At 35.4% G+C, this 21120-nt stretch overlaps 1 protein-coding gene across 2 annotated transcripts; it reads left to right on the forward strand.

Moving 5' to 3' along the window:
- Positions 1–78: 78 nt before the first annotated feature.
- LOC135129055 (anaphase-promoting complex subunit 11-like) lies at positions 79–21116 on the forward strand. Of its 2 annotated transcripts, none has more exons than XM_064056148.1 (3): positions 79–225; positions 289–529; positions 4672–4757. In XM_064056148.1, the coding sequence occupies exons 1-2, from the start codon at positions 207–209 to the stop codon at positions 525–527; spliced, it is 258 nt and encodes an 85-aa protein (XP_063912218.1). In that variant the 5' UTR covers positions 79–206; the 3' UTR covers positions 528–529; positions 4672–4757. The 2 variants fall into 2 exon arrangements, with proteins under 2 accessions (XP_063912218.1, XP_063912210.1); XM_064056140.1 differs by lacking the exons at positions 79–225; positions 289–529 and adding exons at positions 3413–4438; positions 20497–21116 and having other exon boundaries at positions 4672–4927.
- Positions 21117–21120: the final 4 nt, after the last annotated feature.

A 21120-nucleotide genomic window follows, 5' to 3' on the forward strand; every position in this document is an offset into this window, starting at 1 on the left:
TAATTGATGCGATCGATGTAACGCATTGTTGGTTGCATACACACTGCTGTGCATTTAATTGCAACTGCGCATGTGTCAATGTCTAAAAAAATTTTGATAGAAGTGTTTGTGTTTGTGGGAAGGTTTGGACTTTGATAAAACTCGAAATTTGTGTGGACGCTGTTAAAGCTAATTTAATTGTAATTAATCCACATGGAACATAAATAATGAAACTAACGATTAAAAGTACGTCAAGTACATTATAACCTCACTTTTTTTAATTATTTGTATCAACTCATGTCTTTCTAGATTGGACTGGAGTAGCCACTTGGAGATGGGTCGCTAATGATGATAATTGCGGAATTTGTCGAATGCCCTTTGATGGCTGCTGCCCTGATTGTAAGCTACCAGGGGACGATTGTCCCTTAGTTTGGGGCCAGTGTTCACATTGTTTTCATATGCACTGCATTGTAAAGTGGCTACAGTCGCAACCAGTAAATCAACAGTGCCCTATGTGTAGGCAAGGGTGGAAATTCAATAACAAATAAAGGTAAAATCAAACTTACGTGCTCACAACTGCAATGGCTACCTACTGTATGAACATTGTACTATATTTTTGATACTGTTGATCTAAAGATGATATAACATTTCAATGTATATTTTTTCCAAATAAAATGCAGAGTAAAATTCCTAATATAAATATAAAGACAAAATTGTGATTTGCTTAATGCAATATAAAGTTGATAGTTTCTGTATATGTATACAACTGGCGTGTTAGGATATTTGTAAAAATATAGTTCATTATTTTTGAGGGGAGTTGGACGATGCGTTATTATATTATACCTTTGTAAACATTTAGGTGTTAAAGGACATAGAAAAGAGTGCACCTCCTGTTTAATTTTTGAGTTCAAATTTCTAAGTGAGTTTAATTTATAGAAAAATATAAAGAAGAAACTATGTTGATGTCATTAAATTTTTGGAGGTGATGAACAGATAAATTCTGATTCACTGTTTACAAGCACATTGAAGCCAAATTTAAAAGCAAGAAAAGCACATTTTAAATCGGATTTATTTAGCAGAATTTTGCGAGGACGTCATCACAGTTTTAGTAGTGATGAATGGACAAATTTAGATTAGCGTTTTGGCATCTACATTATGATTTTAAAATAAATTTAAAGTTTAACCACAATCTGCTGATAATTCCGTAGATAACTTGTTTAATAACATCCCAACGGACGATAGGCGAGCGACAGACAGACAGACGGAAATGAGAGACCTATTTTTTTTATATTCTACGAGCAATGAAACCTCAAGGCAAATTATGCATTCATTAAATATACACCATATTGCAATACTAGCTTGATTAACAAGTAAAATATAATTTAATATTTTTTGAGAGATCGATTATATTAATTTTTAAGTGTTTGTAATTCTGGCTATAGAATCACTATTTTGTCGGGAAACTTAAATAAACATTTATACATATAATAACTTCATAATTAGTTTTAGAGGATGATGTAAATACAGTTAATGTTCTGCAATTATTAATTATTGTTAATATCTTACTAAAATTTTGAAGAAGTCCATCATATAATCGTTTTAGGCAATTTGTAAATGTAATTGCGAAAATGGGGCCAGGATTATTAAAATATAGGTAAAGAATATGTTTATTACTTAACAAGATTTAGAGATGACGTTATCAGTTTTTCAAGGAGATGAATACACGAATTTTAGTTAGCGTGTCACCAGCTTTAGAAGAACCTTAAAGTATTACAATAATTAAGATTTCAAACTAGACGGTACATATAATTTGTAAAAAATAAGGGAAAATGCAGACGTTTCATACTTGTAATTCCCAGATGTTGTACGTCGTGTTCGTAACTTCTTGTAATTTTTAACTAGAATTTGCTTTTTTATTGACAGTTTACCATTTTATTGTCAGTTTTTAAAACTTGTTATAAAATTCATTTAGATGTAAACCGACAATTCAAATCGAACTTGCTTCTAAATTTACCACAAACATATTTTTATCCGGATCAAATATGTTAAGAATTCTGTTGTGTAAATTTTTACTCTATTTAACTTGGAAGTTTTCAATTGTTAAAAAAAGTAAGCAACCAATTCCAGTTTTTAAGATGTAAACTTTTGATTACGTGAGTGGGACTGGCGCGACTTAGTTTTACCGGTTTCTTGTCAGCTTTAATCCAATGTGATTTTCGTCCGCCGATTTTTTTTATCGGTGGGAAATAATTTTGTTAATTAGGTCTAGTTCATTGTGCATAGTATGTAACCCCAGCCCTATATTGATTATTAATTGTTGTTTGTTTGATGGAGTGGCCCACAAATAGCTGAGTTGCTAATATAATTTGAAGCTCCAACTTCATCATTGCATGGCGAGTTGACTAATTGCTGTAATGAGATTTTAACATCTGATGGTAAATTAGATTAATATTTTTTCCCACCGTTTAAATGTAATTAGGAGCATCCTTGAATTTTGTCCCTTAATGATAGAGTTCAAGGCACAACGTTATTGTAAACTTATTTAGAGTCTATTACTGTCTAAATTTTGTTAACGGATTCTGTTGGTTCATCGCAGGACAATAACAAGAAAACGTTACAGTAATGTCGAGTCAGTCACGACAATGCTCTACTCTCGCAATTAAATGTTGCGTTATATAACATTGTATTTTTTAAATTATCTTTGTATCTAACATTGTGAGATGTAACAGATTTTTTTATTGGGAAAGTATGAGTTTTTTTTCGAAATTTTTACGCGAATCTGGGTAGGATATCGTGGATTCCGTATTTGTATGCTGAAGATAATGTAAACACGTCATTGTTCTGTTTGTACACTGTGTACCACTGTTTTATGTACGGATACAATACTTCACGTACGTGCACATTCATTCCATATACATCAATTAGGTTATAATAAATTTACCGTGATGGTTTCTGTGGCGTGGTAATTGAAATTAGATGGTAATATAGTATTGCTGTAGTTCATTTGAAAGTTGGAATTATTCTAGCCATAAAATAGTAAACAGTGCGATTTCAATGCCGCGTTTGAAAGTTACAATCCCTTGTGAATTTACAGTCATGTAGGCGTTAAAAATGAATTACTGTACGGAATGCATTCCGTCGGAAAAATCTGGTTGACATTTCCCCGAGTCACCGTTACATTTTCATTCCTTCCGCATATCATTATCTCGTTCATCCATTTTAATTAATATTAATGGAATATTACTTTCTGATGAAGAGCCAGCGCCTGCGTCTTCGGCGCGCAAATTTCGAACGCGTAAAGTCACCCTCGCGAAAAAACAACACGGGAAAGTCATTTTCACTCGTGTGGGACTCGCGTTATTTGTTTGTGTTTTCGTCGAGCACCTATTAACTATTGCATTAATTCCCCTTCTACCTGTCGCAAGGCCTCTCCTCGTTCCAGCTGCTTATCGCATTTAGTACGTTTACAGCGGTCGAGGATGATGTGTGCCGACTGCGAGCGCTAGTGATTCATTCGAGTGACTAACGAGTGTCACAAGATGATTATGATGAGGTCTACACCTTCCACGAAGATCGCCAAGCCGCCGCCGCCGGTCCCTCCCCGCCCCAGCAAGACGCTGGTGGCCGAAGCGCTGGCCAAAACCAGGAAATTGACGCCCGACGCGCAAAAAACCGCCCCCGTGAGGACGGCGCCGCCGCCGCCGACCAACGATATCAACAGGTCCAAGTCGACGGTCAACGTCAACGTGCAAAAGCCGGCGCCCTTCGACAGGTCGATCTCCGAAGAAGTCAAGTGCAGCACGAGGACCGTCATCTTTCAGTCGCCGAAAATCGAACCGGAAAACAAGAAACGCGTCGAAGTCAAGAAGGTCGACAGTTTTCGCGATGGGAGAGATAAGGTGGAACGAGCGGAAAGTTTCAAGAACAAAGTGGCGAAGACCGAAAGTGTTAAGAAGGATAATGATGACAAATCTGGGAGTGCTGAGAACAAACAGTGGGACCAAATGTTGAACGATCGCAATCATGTGAATACTTTGATTGATGAGATGTTTGCGAGTGTTTTGGAAGTTTCTGCTAATGAGGAAGACAATAAGGTTGTTATTAATACGAATGTCGAAACGAATTCTCCCACTGTGGTTGTGGTCGAAGACAATCACAGCAACACGTCGACCGCGGAAAAGAAAAAAGTTCAATTTGATGACCGTATGAATCACGAACTGTTGATTTCCGAATTGGAGAGTATGAGGTTGGAAGATGAGAAGATACTAAAGAGGCAGAGGTTGCCGTCGAAAGACATTTACAGTAGTAGTGATAGTGTTGATGTGTCTAAAATTCACCATTCTGACTGGGTGGAAGTGAGTGATGGACAGGAAGTGCGGTTATCAAGCTGTCAGATCACAATTGAGGATCTTAAAAATGAAGATGACGACAAGAACAAATTAAAGCTGGACTACGAAAGGTACAACATTGAGGATTTGTAGTTTACGTAATATGTTTCCTTGCGCCTCAGGACGTCACTGTTTTATCACGATATTGCTAAACATTGCTTTTGCTTTACTATAATTAACATTGTGAAAGATCCGTTTAGCGAAATTATAAACCGAGTAGTCGACCATTGGTATCGTGGTACCCTCATGTTGATAAATTAACACGATAAGACTATTTATGACCAAAGAATTTTTCTTCTTCCAGAATTAAAACGATGTCCTCGCTTCACGGCCTACCTCCACTGCCGAAAAGCCTCAGCGGTTTCAATCTCCTGGACGGCCAGACGAAACCCCCAACCCCCGTAAGAACGACCTCGATGCGTGGTCAAACCCCTTCAGGACACTTGGTGTATCCTCCACACCCAAAAATCAATGGAACGACTGAAGTAACCCTCACACCAAATACGGGTAGAAAATCAACAAATTTGGACGCGCAGTTGGCGATCTTGCGACGTGAAATGGTGAGTTTTATTTTTCATTATAGTTCGTATGGAATGAGCCAAGGTCGTTCGGCAAATATCATACGCATAAAAATTTCATACCGCTTACCAAGGTTGACTTGTGCGATTTATTTCCAATAGCGGAGACAAGTTGATTGCAACTGCAACAGCACGCGGCCTAAGACGTAATAGGTCAAAGACTTAAATTATAATTAATGTTGTTACTTCACTGCATGGTGATGTCCGTTGAAACCTGCGGGCGCAACGTGGGACTCATTAACTCGTGCCTTGCCGTTTGAGAAGGGATCGTTGAATATTATATCGAAAGGCAGGTGTTTCCAGGGGATTTTTCACGTTGCGTAGTGTCAAGGTTATTAGGGAAATGCATGGAGACATGAGCGTATGCAAGGTCGTGTTCAACAATGTGTAACACGATGGCACAGATGACGGGAATTTCGGGTCGTAACAAAAACAACGTTGTTAGCAGAATGTGAGCACTCACATCAAAACGAACTAAACACCGAATGTATTACGGTAATAAAATTCTCTTAGTGTTTTCTGTTAGTCTCCGATGCCACTTTTCACGTTTTGTGTCAAATCATCAAGTTGAGAGGTCTTTGGCATCATACGTAACCTTTAATATCGTCTTAATACCATGAAGTTTTGCAAGAAATTGCTGGGAGCCACGAAAGGATTGCACATTAGTTATTATTTTGTGTTCGTTCGCGTACATTGTCCTCGAACAAATTCACCTGTTCTGCTTGACGTGACGTCACAAACCACTGCACACAGACTAAGATGGTAGATACTGCTCAAGGATTAATGATAATAAGATTAATGTAAAAGAGGGATTTTCAAACAAAATGTACTTTTAAGGTATCGCTTATTGAAAAAGTTTAAAGTGTCACCTTTATTCCGTTTTGCAATTCTCTTGTATCCATAGTTATCATATAATCAACCCGGAACACCTTTTTTTCCACGTCGAAAAAACATACTAAACGGTAAACATAGCCAGCGCTTGCGGTTTTCGAGATAATCTCTTGTCACTTCTACAATATCAGTCATCTACATTTGGCGGCAACTTATATGCAGATTAATCTCGGCGATACAAAACTGGTAAAACAACGTGCTATAATTGGCCTGAATATTTATATTTTTCTTTACAGCAAAGTGATTTCTTTTTTATGTCACAATAGAAACGTGAATGTACACATTGCAACATTTACATTTTTATAATTGCTACCCGGTAAATAAGCTAGCCAAAAAAATTAGAGCATTTTCTGTGTTGAAAATACACCGGTAATTAGTGTTGTCTGCACAAGAGACGATTGAAGCTTGAATTTTTGACTATTAAGATCTTGGAAGCCGTAAAATCTACAAAATGAAGCCACCAAAAAACTGTCATTTGTACCGTAATTAAGATATTAAGAAAAGAACTGATTTTCTTGTTTTTATCTTAGTGTTACGGCGGCAAACGTAAAAGAGTACGGCCACATAATCTAACCAGATCATCGATAACATACCGTTTTTCGGATTCCTTTCTCCATTAAGTATTTCTCATAATTGACCGTTTGTGTGACGTTTAAATGTAAATCAAATAGAAAAAATTGAAATTTAATTTTTAGTACTAGTAACTCCCATTATCCTTTATAGTAACATTATTGAGCTGGTAATTTTTATTGTGTGTATTTTTTTTTTTTAGATTTTGTAGGTTAGAAGTGCCAATAAGTTTTATATGCAACATAAAGCCACTAAAACGAAGTTTATAATCTTAAAACAAAGATGATTTTCAATTTTATACTGGTATTAAATTGTGTTTATGCATTAATAGTTTAATGCTCACTTCTGAAAAACGCGTTCAAAGTGTAGTGTTTATAATGACTCAACTATAATTATAAATGATTCAACGTCATTTGATATACAGGCACCTATCTCATCCGGTCATTGGGTATTTTCCTCATTAGCTTTGCGAAATTTAGATTAACTGATAATCATATACACTCACTATCTAGTTATTTCCTTTTAAGGCGAATTATCTCAGTTGTTCTCTACACGAACTGTGCGTCGGAAAAAATGCACTGCGTCTCAAAAAGTATTCGTTGCCTTTGGCTATGGGTTACGTTTTACTATATAATGCAATGGTTGCATCAGGACAGGTTCTTTATGGTCTTGTATGAAACTTGCAGTAACGGAATTGCTTTAATTCACAGTTCTGGAGCAGTTGTATTTTTTAATTCTTACCACTTGTGAAATAAATGTCTTATTATTTTTGAAAATACGAGTGCGAGATCAAAAATTTCCGAGCTGGTGTAAATACGGATAAAAAATAATTATTTTTTTTTGTATGATGTACTCGATGAAGTTTTATAGTGTGATCAAAAATTTGTAAAAAAAATTCGTAACTCGTTTAATATTATTTACGAGTACATTAATTTGGGCAATTTATTAGCGTGAACATTTGCTTATGTTTAACGACGCATATGTAATTTATGAACTGTTAAAATTTGTTGAAAGTTTGCTGATATACGAAGTTGAAAATGTTATTTAAAGACAACAGGAAACATTTGCACATAATTTTGTTGGATATTGTTGATGATATGTTTGAAAACTTACATAATGCGTTATTTTTAATAACGAGAGGCTTTTATTGAAGAGAGCTACGTCGTTTACGTTTCGGTCAAATTTCAAGCAAAGAATTTTTTCATAGTAGCATAATTATCTGGTTAATAAACATTTTTTGTTTACATCCCCTTTATTCAACAGGATTAAATTTTTTGTTACACCGTTACAAAAAATCGGAGATATTTTTTCATTTGTCTCTTTTACTTGGCTATTTTCCCTTGGAATTGCTATACTAGAAAGGATGTGTTAACAACATGAAGCAACATTTTTTTAGGCTTTTCTTAGCTGTTGCAATCAATTTTTTACTCAGTTGCTCCATAAGTATTGCAGAACTTTCTCTAGTAATGATGTGATCCTTTAGGATTAATCTGGCGTGATTACCCTGAAAAACAACACTCTGTTCTTTGAAATATATTGATGATTTCGCTTTGTTTTTTCCTATCAGGTGCACAACAAATAAATAATCCAATCAAATTACTAAGAATTTGACAATAAGTGTGGAATTTCCCAACAATCGATAATGATGGCGTGTTTCCATATGTGATTGTTCACGTAAAATGCGGCATACTTGTGGACTGAAATTCCCATGATTTTAGCTATTTTGCGTTATCTTAACCGTTGATCTCCCATTACCCTATTAAGAACTTCTTATGGTTTTATAATTTGCTATAGTTTTATACGCAGAACGTTGTTATGAAAGTGTGCGATATAGAATTGTATCCAACACATTGGTCTAAATTTTCTATTTTTAAGTTAAAATATTTCCAAGAGTGCCTTTAGATTAAAATATATTTCATTATTTAAACATTTGGATGAGCTGTCTTTGGTGTTTACTTCTTGATACTTAATGTACTACATACCTGTATTACTTACATTGAATGGCTTATCTATTCTAGTATGATATTTGAACAGTTATCTTATAGTTATGTTGATATGAAGTGAATGTGCTGGCAAAATAAATATGTATTAATAGATTTCCTTGTTTTCTTTTTATTAAAATAATAATAACAGTTTATTTACTGACAAAATAATTATAGATATCTAGCTCGTATAATAAATTAAAATACAGTCCTTTTGTAAAAGAACCTCTTGATTCAGGCATTTCGACAAGTAGTTAATCCTTTAAGCCATACGCTTTGAAAACCAACGCTGCGTAACATTTAATCCGAGCTTTATCGGTGTACAAGAACGGCGGTTGCTAATGCTTGCCATCTAAAAAGTACTCAAAAAACGTAGGGCAGGGTAAAAATTACAACCCATACAGTACAAATAATCAATAAATGGTAACGAGAATTTATTGACCCATTGCACACAACAATCAAATGGGTTGAGTTATCAAATGGTAAAGTGGAATTAATAATGAAATATCGTATTTTCAGTATTGCGCGCCTATTCTTACACATTATTGTCTGTGTATTTGGTATAAAGCACGATTTCCACGGCGCACCACTAAGGTCAACTTCGTGTTCTTTAAACGGGAATTCCACGGCACGCGATTCGGAATACGGCATGGGTTGGTTATTGTCAGAACAATGCCAGATCATGTTAATTCTTGCGCGGTATTGTTGTGTTGTTAATTTTCACTCACAGGACATATTAGTTCTGTGAGTAGAAAATAATGATCACGCTTTGTAATATTAGGGGGTTAGTTGTAAACGTCGTTTTAGTTAAAGTTGTATATTGTTTTTGTAAAAAGGGTTTACTGTAAATTGTTGGTGAAAGAGTGGTACGAAATAAAAAGGGAGCCAGTAATATCAGTACCGTTATTGTAATGAAACGATAAAACAATCCACTGTGAAAACATTAATGAACAGTGCGATTCTTTTGTTAAAGATGAACTCTCCTTTGATTATCTCATTGTGCTGAAACTATCGATGTTGTACCGACAAGGCTGTAACGGTGTGGATTTAATTAGGCTGAAAACTTCAATATTTTTGATGATTTTTCTATTACCGATATCGTAGATTAGAGCTTCTACATCAACAACTAATACCTAAGGCGTTTTGTTGATTCGGAACCATACGTGACACATGACATGTAACGTCCGTCACGAGGGCAACAGTTGAAAAGTGTGATATATAGGTTTTGATGCCGAGTGATATTCCGGCTGTTGACATTTACGTAGAAAAAGTGGAAGTCCATTTCAGGATCGCCATAAAACATCCCCTAGATGGTGCCACAGTAGCGAAGGACTTTCACTTTCGACGCTTGTTAGTTTAATACTTATCACCTTGTTTTATTTGTTACGTTTCACGATTATTTATCTGAACAGTACTGGAACAGTGATTTTGTGTCGAAGAACAGTGTTGAAATTGCACGTGTTGGGGTTTGTGTATATTTAGAAGTTTGTGGAAAGGTTAATTAACAGAGGAACGTGAAATACCGAAGTACCACACTACTTAAAGTTCGTTGGTCTTACATTTCAAATACTTCTTCTTCTCAACTTCTACGTGTTTGCTAAATTTTTATTGCGAGACTTTCGAATTTGAAAGGATTTTCCACATTGAGAACATTTACAGTCTTGGGATACGGTTGACGTTATCAAGTGAAATTATTTAAAAGATAAATCTGGTCCCTGAAATTGCTGTCTGATTATGGCTTCCCAGAAAATTTTTAGTTTTTGTTTTTTTGTAACAACATTTATTGTAGGGTTCTTCGGAAAGATTTTTTAAGTTAAAAAATAGATACTCAATTTATTAACTTAAATAACTGATGAGATGTTGGGGATCATGCCTTATTGACTTTACGTGCTTATTGGAAGCCTCCATAAACTACGCAGAATTATAACGGTGGCAACACTTGCTTTTGGGTTGCTCGTCCGAAACGATAGAATAGTAGAATCAATAAAGCTTAAAAATTGTCAAAATCATAATCCTCAGAAACAGATGCGATTTTGATGAAACATTTTTGAAAATGGTATTTTTTAAATTCAGGAACATTGCCAAAGGATTGCGTATTTCACTTTCCGTTCTAACAGCTGGAATCGACGTAAACTGTTTGCCATTATTTAATAATTCAAAAATTCTTAATAGCAGCTGTTTTGAGTGTTGACAGCTCCGTTGTATCTGCTGTTCATTTTTTACTATTTTGACTTTAAGTCCTTTGTGTATCTGTACTTGGTGTTTGGTTGCAAATGCAACAGAAAAATTTGAATAGTATCTACAATATCGTGTTGTTCGTGTAATATACAAGAAATAAGAAATTTTGAAGAAATTCTTTCAATTAACAATACATACAAAGAACACTTATAATCAAACATACTGAAGTTGAATTACTCAACTGTCAGAGCTATTCAGTCAATATGCGTGAAATACAAACAAAAGTATTAATGCAAGCGAAAAAGTATTATGTACTTCAAAAAATACAAAGTATGCTTATTTCACATTTAACGCGAGCGTGGGTACAATAAATTACGGAACTAATTCTGTAAAATAAAAGATAATGTTGATGTATAACATATTATGATACTGATTTTTTATTCCAAATTAATTAAGTAAAGACACGTATAATTGACTATAATAATGATTTAACAACTAATTCGATGACGTCACATTATGTAATGGTATATTAAAGAACGAGTAATTTATATCATTTTTTTTACCGCGCACGTTTTTTCGCAAGATTTAATTGAAGTTTGCCTTTTTTTAAGTCTGGGGAATTTTGTCGTGGTTGGTAATGGGTTGGTCTGACACCAACCACGAAATATTTGAGGTTCGAATTTTCACAACAACTACTGTAATTCCAATCAATTCGAGTTTTTGTAAGTTAAAATTGGTTAAAATGTCTTGTGAAGAAGTTAGTGAAGTCCTTACGCCTTCGGAAATACGGGAAATTTTAATTTGACATTTGCCACTGACATTCACCTGACATTTCTCGTCATGGCTACCAATCTTACCGATCTAAATTACACCAGATCTATTAATTAACGCTTTTCCACTAGTAACGAACTGCTGTGACGTCATTTGCGTGCTTTTTAATAGACCTATTAGAAAACCAAAAAACGTGCGAGGTAGAAAAATAATTTTCTTTGTATTGATTTATACACTTTAATTAATTGTTCAGTTTTTCTTTAATTGTAGTAAAAAAAGTTCTTTGAAAAAATAAAAACACTGTTAGATTCAATTTATAACCTCAAGACATATATCTACGTTCAGTTCAAAAAATATACGAACAATTAGTGCGTTTGGAGCGGGAATAGGGGAAAACTGGTCAAGCGTTTGACTAGTATTCTCCTGTACCCACTTGGAGTTGAACCTTCAGGTTATTTACCCGAGATAATTAACGTACACAATAAAATTCCTTCTATTGTAGAGATGTTCATAAAAATTTAGAAACGTATTGATATTCGCCATAAATATATTCTATGCAGCTATTTCTTTCATATTAGAATTTTTAGTTTAAATAAATGCAAGCTAATTTTTTTGTTGAAAATTTTCTTATTTTTTTATCCAAAGAACATTTATTTTCCGAAATAAATCGTAAATTTTGTTTTTAATAAATTTGTTTACGATTGTTTAATCAATATAAATAAATATCTACATGCAATGTTTCTGATTTCAAATAATATATTAAATTAAACATTTAAAAAAAATCACATCCGCTGCTGATAATTATGAGGTAAAATCTTTCTTTGATTGCGTGGTTGACCATTATTATAACCTAAAATGTGTTTATGCACATCTGATTCATAGAACCTGTCAGGCTGGCAACCAATCGGAGAGGTCCGGGCTGTAAAATTTCGTTACCATAATCTTAAACGGTTTATTGGAGGCTTACAAAAAGCAGAAAGTCAGTGGTCACTGTTTGGCGGACTTCACTATTATTTAGTACTTTCTAAAGTCATAGCAAATAAAAATTTGTCTAAAAGTCCACAATTTTTGCTGAAAAAATGAGTACATAGTAAATGTAAAATACAAGAAAATATACACATATTTAAAGTCATGGCAACCCAAATATATTTTGTGAGAAAAACAGTAAGGTTTTAAATAAATATCAATAAAACTACTTAAATCTAATCATACTTTGACTAAATTTGAGTTTTTTTTTAATCTGTGTAATAATAAGTTCTGTATTAAAACGTTAGCCCACCAACGGAACCAGTATGGGTAGTGTTATAAAATTCGGTCTGTGTTCTCTGAAAACTAGTAGTTATTTCTGTAATAAAAAAAAAAGGCAGTAGATTAGCGTAACTGTAATTTCCCGGTAGTCCGACCTGCGAATATTTTTAAATTTTACCGCTTATAATTTGTCTCTTAAAATGCCCCAAATACATGAGCCGGACCGGATGGCTTAATTAAAACTCGGTGCAATGTCCATTCGAATGATGTAACAATTAACTTGCATAACATTTCAATTTTAACGATTCCATCAGGGAGTGCCTGCCCTGCCGTTTTGCTCGGAGCCATATTCCAGTACACACCTTCCCGTAATTAGATGTGGAGTGAAAGGTCATCTTTATGCATCGAAGCGGAGAGTTCGTCGATGCTTTTATTTCTTGTGTAAAATACGATAATGGCCGCTGGTAGTCCGGTTTTGCGATTTTTTGCTCATCATCTGGCGTTAGTGCTCGCCCAAGTAGTTTGCGCTTGGAATCGAGTAGATTCCCATTTAACGAGTGTCGGTCTTACACATCTAGTCCTATGTAAAGAATGAAGACCACACGACTTCCGCCGTGGCCTCTGCGAACGACCTGGACGAGCGAAGCGAGAAGAAGGGTCGTCCGGAACGTGAGAATCCGCACCGGCGTAACCGTTCGTTCGATAGCGGATAGATCGGCTTTTGCACTCGGAAAGGAAAGGGGTCATCGGGATAAATGATTAATATCTGTATCAAGTCGATACGTGACCTTGAAATGCACAACTGGATCACCGTCCCACTTAAATTATTTGCATACGAATGTGTGGGATGGGTCGAATTGAATTCCAGTGTGTTTGGGTATTTTCGATGACCAGATACGTGCATGGGCGGCTTAATTCGACGCATCGATGACCGGATCTGACACTACGGTAATTGAGGGAATAAGCGCGGACGCGCGGTTGTGCGTTGGGGGACCCTCGGCGGAGATAATTCGCTTCCTTGCGGAGTTAAACGACGCGTAGCTGCTTCGCTGCAACGTTTGATTTTGTCATTTTTACGTACGGATAATTTGTTCGTGTTGTGGAGTCAATTTAACACTTTCCTTGCCTTAGAAAGCTGCATGTATAATGTGTGTGAACGCATTATTGTTTTATGTCGTGTCAATTGTTCTAGACGAGAATGGGTCGATCGATGGCCTTCTGCTCGATTTTGACCAGAACCTGCCTCAAAATTACTACTGGCGTGTGGGCTAATGATTCTAGTTTGTTCGTCTTTAAAATGGCCGGGCAAATCTAGGCCGTCCTCTCGGTTGCAGAGTTCAAAACGACCAAGCTAACTGTACCTAACTTTGGTGGGAGGACAGCCGGGTTTTCAGGGCATCCATTTACTTAGTTATGAGTCTCTTTGTCCTGTGGCCGGCTTTAAGTACGCGGCAAAACTAAAAGCATGGAACAAGATGAAATAAACAATTTATACAACACCACATAATAAAATACGTAACTATGGTTATCGTAAATGTGGCTTATAAGTCTCTAGTGCGATAAAAATCATAAGTTTAAGTATTGGTATTTGAAAAATTCAGACACTTACTAAGACATTTTAATTTTATTAGTTTCCAGTGACTAATTAAGAATTAGATTAATATTTAAGTCGTTTTTTATTTGACCCAGCATGATTCACGTTATTTGACTTTACATTTGTACCGCAAGGAATGTCTGAAGGATCACAAATAAAATGGATTTGGTCATTAGGGGTCCCCGTATCTTTTTAATGAACTAAATTTTGTTAAATCTTGTATGCAACACTCTGTTACGGTGGCGAATTTCCCCCTACAGTGGTGTTCGTCAGAAGAGTTTTCGAAGAACGTCCCAGATTGTGTCCAGTGTAGCTTCAGGTGGGTTCACCATCAGCTAGTTTGATAACAACATGAATATTTTTTGATTCCAAAAAACGTTTTTTGTAAAGCTTAACAGCGTTGGTTGCGAAATTTCTTGGTACATTCGTCTTCGTATCAGGTATATAAAATACTATTTTGTCGTATCTTTCATTAACTGTTAACTGGTTATTTCATCACAACGACAACGACAAGCATCTGAGACGCGACCCAGAAAAATACGGCAAATGAATATTTCTGATTAAATTCAGAAAAATTATGTAATGTCTTTCTTGCGACGTAGTTTCTTTTCAAGACTGTAACATTTTTACTTACCGAGCTTAAACTAAAGAAGTATTAGAATCATTGTAATAGGATCCATCCGGTGAATGGCTACTTTGATGTTTCCTCGACAGTGTAAGACTCCTAGAATAGGAAAAATAGGTCTTCTGATTCCATCCCCACCAACAATTTGATGACGTTACATCAAAATTGCATGGTAAATGTATTTCAATTTTGTAAAATAACATACTTGTAGTTTATGAATCCGCCTTGAGTTTTTACCCTATGCGTCAGATTTTCGCAAAAAACAAACACAATTTTATACATATAGAAAAGAAACGTTCAGAAGCGTACGGTGGCTCAGATAGTTACGTGAGGAAGTATAGTAATCGAGTCTATCGAATGATTCGTCAGTTTTTGTTTTCTCGACGTTGCATGACCCCTAGAATATGAGTTTCCGTCTCTCTGTTTGTCTGGTGTCTGTGTTGATTTATATTATCTATGTTTATGAAGTCATTGCAAATTTTTTATTGCTCAAAGTAAGAACCAGTCACCCGATTTTCTCGAAAATGTAGGAATATGCACGTCTTTATGTAATAAGAATCATAATATGTAATAGTATTAGAACATTTGTTCGATTGTGGCTTAATTAATATGTTTAGTCCTCTGTTTTTACACGACAAACTCATTAAAATCAAAAACATTCAAAATTAAAGCTTATTATTATTGCTGAGAGGCTATTTTTTCTGTTTAAATATATTTTACCTTGTCCGTTCTTGTGCAATTTGCGCCCCCACGTCGCAGGGGCTGTGGGGGTTTATTTATACCGCAGGTTTTCATTTTATAGGGGTTATTACAAAATAAACATTATAAAATCTAATTTTATAATCTTTCAAAGAAGCGGGATTCGTTGGATTTGTACTTCGGGAGCAAGGGAAGTTCTGTCGAACTAAACTTCGACCAATTTTTTTCAGCATATCTATGTTTTTACGCACCAAAGTTTCCTCGATTCTTGAAATCGACATTTTGGCAGTAATTTAGAGCTTATAGTTCAAACTTATTTCTTAACTCTGCGAAATATTCCTATGAAAATTTTTGCAGACCCTCTTAAAACATTTTCTGGCGTTCCTTTTTGCTTTAAAAACGTTAAATTCGAATAATTTTTACATTTCAAAGAGGCATTCTTAAAAGGTGTCGAACGTTTTTGTCTCCCAAATGCAATTAAGGGAAGTATTGTAACTCACCAACAGTGTAATGACGCCATTTCGGTTGGCAACACCATTTAAATTGTATGTTACATACTGCTATACTTGTATTTTATGAATCTACCTCGATTTTGTTTATTATTGTCATTAAGACCCACCACTGACCCGGAAATGACCGGCATTCAGGCAAGACTTCTATCATTACGGGTACTAAGACCAAGTAATGATATGCATTGATTAGATTAACAGAACAACTTTCGAGATTCTAGAATTACAGCATACAAATTAGTCTGCTATCATTCTCTAATCTCACCCCATCCCCAAAAGTCTAGCGTAACTACCGACCATTTATCCGCGCATCACTTGAAAATTGACCTATTTTAAGACCCACCACTGACCCGGAAATGACCGGCATTCAGGCAAGACTTCTATCATTACGGGTACTAAGACCAAGTAATGATATGCATTGATTATTTGTATTTTTATTTTCTAAACCTTTTTATCCTTTTGGTGGACTTGTAGGGACACGTTCTGCCTTGCATAGGGAGGATGCCGGGTTCGATTCTTGGCAGCGTTTCCATTTTTTTTATTGATCAAATCAAGAGAAATTTTCTTGAATTTTTGAAATACAATATTGATTTGACATACGTGTTCTTACCGAAAGGTTTCTCAGAACATTCTTCAAAGGGAAAACTCACTAGAAACATAAACATTAATCGTCGAATTATTTTAATGTACATATGAACGGAGATGAATATACGAGTAGTCGAAATGAACCATTTATTGATATTATATTTTCTCGTTGGTTATCTGCTTTAAATAGATTTCGTGTTGTCCGTATCTGTGCGGACTGCGTCCCATATTTTGCGTGCCTCGCGGCATGATTGACAGTTCACACATATTTTTAAGTTATGGCGATGTTGCTTTTTGTTTTTATAACACATTTTAAACCATTCTTAAGATGTGGTAGATAAGTTTTTTATGATACGCGTGTGTTACTTAACGTAAGTCATTTAAGACAAGCACCGATTCGGTCTTACATTTCGGTGGGCTAAAACTTTTCTCGCGTGTCTTATTTGTATTGTAACACACTACTTGTACAATAAACAATACCTTATTAAGCTGTAGTTTTTAATGTGAAATTACAGCGGCAACGGTAACTTGAAGTGCTTTGTGGTTAGATCTGCGTCACATTTAAAAAAGCAGTAATGCGTAACCACTGATATCATAGATATTTGTGGCTTGGACAGGATAATTCAATAAACAATAACAAGATCAATCAAAGCATAAGCGTAACTTATTGATCGCACGATAGTTACGGATTTCACCCTCACAAATATTTGTTTGTTTCTACAAAGTCTGTAACTGTCGGTTAAAACTAGGAATTATTTTTTATTCTTTAAAAAAAAATAGGTGCCAAATACATTTAGTAAATTTTTGTGTACTAATAAAATTTTATGGCCCTGTTACTTCCATTTATGTATTAATTATTAGTCGAAAACTGTCCCGGTAGGAAACATCTATCTTTCACATACGACGCCTGTCGGTTTAAAATCGGCGTAAATTTCAGGGTTGCATTTAGGATAAGTTAATCGTCAGAGATTCATTGAAAGTCAATTGCATGCGACCTACAAACACAAGTTTATATTCTATTACTGTACGCGACCCTTTCAGGTGCCTCAGTTAAATTCGTTATAGAATAAAACAAATCCGCCCCTGTTTACCATTTGTCCACCACAAAGCTTCGAGCGAGGTTTCCAATATATGGTTTTACTTTTCGGTTGTAAATTTTTATTACTATACAAAACAAATGTTCCCAATCACAATAATTTACTGGCTGCTATTTCACTCAAATTTTCCCCGTCGAGTTATAATTAACACAATAAGTATTACATTTTTAGATTTTTACACAATTCAGCTCAGTACCGGTTAAAACCGGAGAGGTTAATAAGTTTTCAGCCACCGCTGCGTGACGAATTACCAAACGCTGACGCTGTTAAAGAATAACCATTTCTTCTTTGGCCACACCAGTGAGAAGTAAATGCATTGTAAAGTAATCACATTCAAATATTTATATCAAGTAGAAAGTTGTTTTCTTCTTCTAAATCTTGACGTTTATACGGTAGTTGAAATGCGAAAACCGTAAAACCGATTGACACTTGACACTACAAAGAAACGGATAGTTTATGGCTTTTCGTTTAAATTCGTTTTGTTGTAATTGGTAAACCAGGTGACTTCTTGGAGCTAAAATAAAGAAAATTCTAAAAGAAACGTTGTTGCCCCACTAGTTGGTTGGTTTTTGTTACTAGTAGCAAGGAATAGGTGTCCAACCCACACGACCATTTAATTGTACCAGGTGTTCTGTGAACCTCCTTAACCCCCTTTTTGTTCCACAAATAACTGTTACCTACGTATCGGTATGTTGACAAACTTCCGGTAAAAAAAGTCGATACGAATCGATTTTAAAAATGTTTAAAGATTTGTTTTAGTTTTTTTTTTTTAAGTTTATTTAGTTCAAAATTTAATCCTTAAACCAAGTGTCTTAATGGTTGTCGTTTTCAACGGAATATTGTCAAAAATTCTCAAAATGTCACATTTCCACATAATTTTATTCCTTTAACGCCGTTAAGTCGTATCGGTGCCCAACGATTGAAGTTGTATTACCATAAACTTGTTTACATCCGGGCCTACTATCACATATCACAAACATGAGCTTGACATCATTAAATATGTAAATATAAAACAAAAAAATCAGTATTGACTTGTATACTTAAAACGGTATTTTTGTATCCACTAAAATGTTATTGCCCTGTGAAGTAACGACCGTAATAACTGTGCAAACAGATTCAAGTGACAGTGTGTCAGTAGTAGGTAGAATCCCGTGCCAGGGACGTACTTTTAAAATTCCATTTTAAATTTTATTGATTTTATAAATGCAGTAGTTAGTTTTGACTGTATTGTTTGTAGTGAACAGAATGCTAGAAAAAAATGAGCTGGTGTTTTCGAAATAAAAATAAATATTGCATATATTTGCTTGGAAATTAAAATTCTATTTGTACAACTTGTTAGTAAACACTGATTTTCACGTCACATATGCGTTAATTTTTTGTTGGCAAAGTCTAAGTCACTCACTCCTGTTAGTTCTGCCAAATTTAAGAACCACATCGACTCTTTTCGCCCCAAACTATGAAAAGTATTTACTGTTTTAATGGCAGAGTAGATAATGAGGGCATTGTCGTCGACAAAATACAACTCTGCTATGGGAAACGAAAACGGACGAATCGGTCTACCATGCATGATGAATTATTATAATATCAGAGGCAGGTGGCAGAAAATACGGGCGGAATAGCGTAAGGAAAAATCCATATCCGATGTTGCATAACTGAAGAAGACACGGTTAAGCGATTCACGAAGTGAATGCCTCTCACCAAAATCCACATTGATCGAGTTGATTCTGATTTTGACGGCGCATTTTTTTCTTGCGGTGACACACTGTTACGGTTCAGTAAGATTCGGTTTAAAATTAGATAAAGTAAATTGAGTTGTCGATGGCGTCAGCAAGTCATCAGGAAATACTTTACATTTCACTGCTCCTTGAAACTTAACAGCATTAGTGGAGCCTTTTAACTTATCACTTCTTTAGTTAATTGAGAGATTTATTGCGTAATTAAAGAGGTGAAAATTGTACTCCTCGCGTAATTATCGATCGTGCAACTTTTATGGTTCGCTGAGTGCATAAAGGTGCGAGCACATAGAGCACGATCACGACTGAGTAACCCTAAAGTGATATCTTAGAACTTTACGAACGGTCATGGTTTGATTGAACGCAAAACCGCAAAATGCCTATACTTTTTACGAAATGATTCACTTTCGCGTTGAAGACTTTTGTTAGTTAAATGAGATTAGCGAGAAAGTGGTGTTTTCTAAAAATAAACGAATACGTTGAAAATGAACATTTTTCCGTCGCATGGCGTTGGAGTGTGGTTATCACTGTGCTGAATAGCTTGGACGCCCTAGATGTTCATTAAAATTAATGTGCGCTGCCAGTATGACCCTCAGTGAATTTTAAAGTAATCAACTATCGCATGTGAAAATGTTTTGATTCAATGACTAACGCGGATTGCGGATGATTCATCTCACATTGACAAACAAGCTGTATCCACCGTAAATTTTATTGCACAACAAAAAATTTCAGAAATGCCATAAAAGTTGTTTCTAACTGTATCATTGGAGCAGTATTGTTGTTTTTGACACGAAAAGTCCTAAACCGTTACCTACTCAAGAAACCAAGAAACGAACGCGCTTTTCACGTCGGTTTCTAATAGCAAATCTTTTATTCGTCATGGAAAGTTGACGCGGTCCATTAATTTTTGTCTATTGATTGCCGTTTTTATTGTTTCCGCCGCAGTTTCTGCGTCTCCTGCGTTCCTTAATTGTTGCGACAGGTTAAAAGTCAAACTTTCACCGAAGTTATTTTGCATAGTTTTTGACCCTTTGGAGGAGTTATGTCTAATTTCGTAATATCGTTACAGTACAGTCTTCGTCAATTGGACCTGTCGCTCCTGTCGCAGCTGTGGTCCTTAAACGAATCCATACAGGACTTTCGTCAGATATTGCAGGACCAGGAGGACCGAGTTCTTTCGCCACCGTCACCGTCTCCTACACCTTCCTCTGGGGATGAGGGTGATGGCGATGAATTTTATATGTCTGCGAGTTCGATGAACTTTCGGACGCCTCCACCGCCTCTGCCGGTCAGAAGACCAAGTAGTTCCTCGAATGCGTCCAGTCTTGGTTAGGTTAGTGAATAATTTAAGGGTTTAAAGAAGAATGTTACTTTGTTTTTTTAGTAGATCAATTTTTTTAACTCACCTTGGACCACTGTTTTTAAATTTGAGTATATTCGAATGTGTAAGTGAAGTGAATAAATTAGGGTATTTAACAAATGTAATGGTAATGTTGTAACCTTGTGATAAAAGTCTTGCACTAATTAAAGTAGTATTGTACAAATCTTACCATAACTGTAAGACTAGATAAGGTTGAGAGTTGAGTGCGCGCGTTCGCGCGCATAGCGTCCTGTGTAATGTACTTGTAGTATTTTATTAATATCCTAACATGGACTGATATTAAAATAAAATGTTTGTATTTACTAAAAGTTT

Source organism: Zophobas morio, unplaced genomic scaffold (assembly GCF_036711695.1).
Source record: "Zophobas morio isolate AGI-343-1 ecotype UQ-CSIRO unplaced genomic scaffold, CSIRO_AGI_Zmor_V1 ptg000002l, whole genome shotgun sequence".
In the NCBI taxonomy this organism is placed as follows: Eukaryota; Metazoa; Arthropoda; class Insecta; order Coleoptera; family Tenebrionidae; genus Zophobas; species Zophobas morio.

Excerpts from the sequence above, each read along its gene's own strand:
- LOC135129055 (XM_064056140.1), top strand. The coding sequence starts at position 3,519 with ATGATTATGATGAGGTCTACACCTTCCACGAAGATCGCCAAGCCGCCG. Across the intron at positions 4,439-4,671 it reads TTAAAGCTGGACTACGAAAG|AATTAAAACGATGTCCTCGC; the intron begins GTACAACATTGA and ends TTCTTCTTCCAG. Across the intron at positions 4,928-20,496 it reads CGATCTTGCGACGTGAAATG|TACAGTCTTCGTCAATTGGA; the intron begins GTGAGTTTTATT and ends ATATCGTTACAG.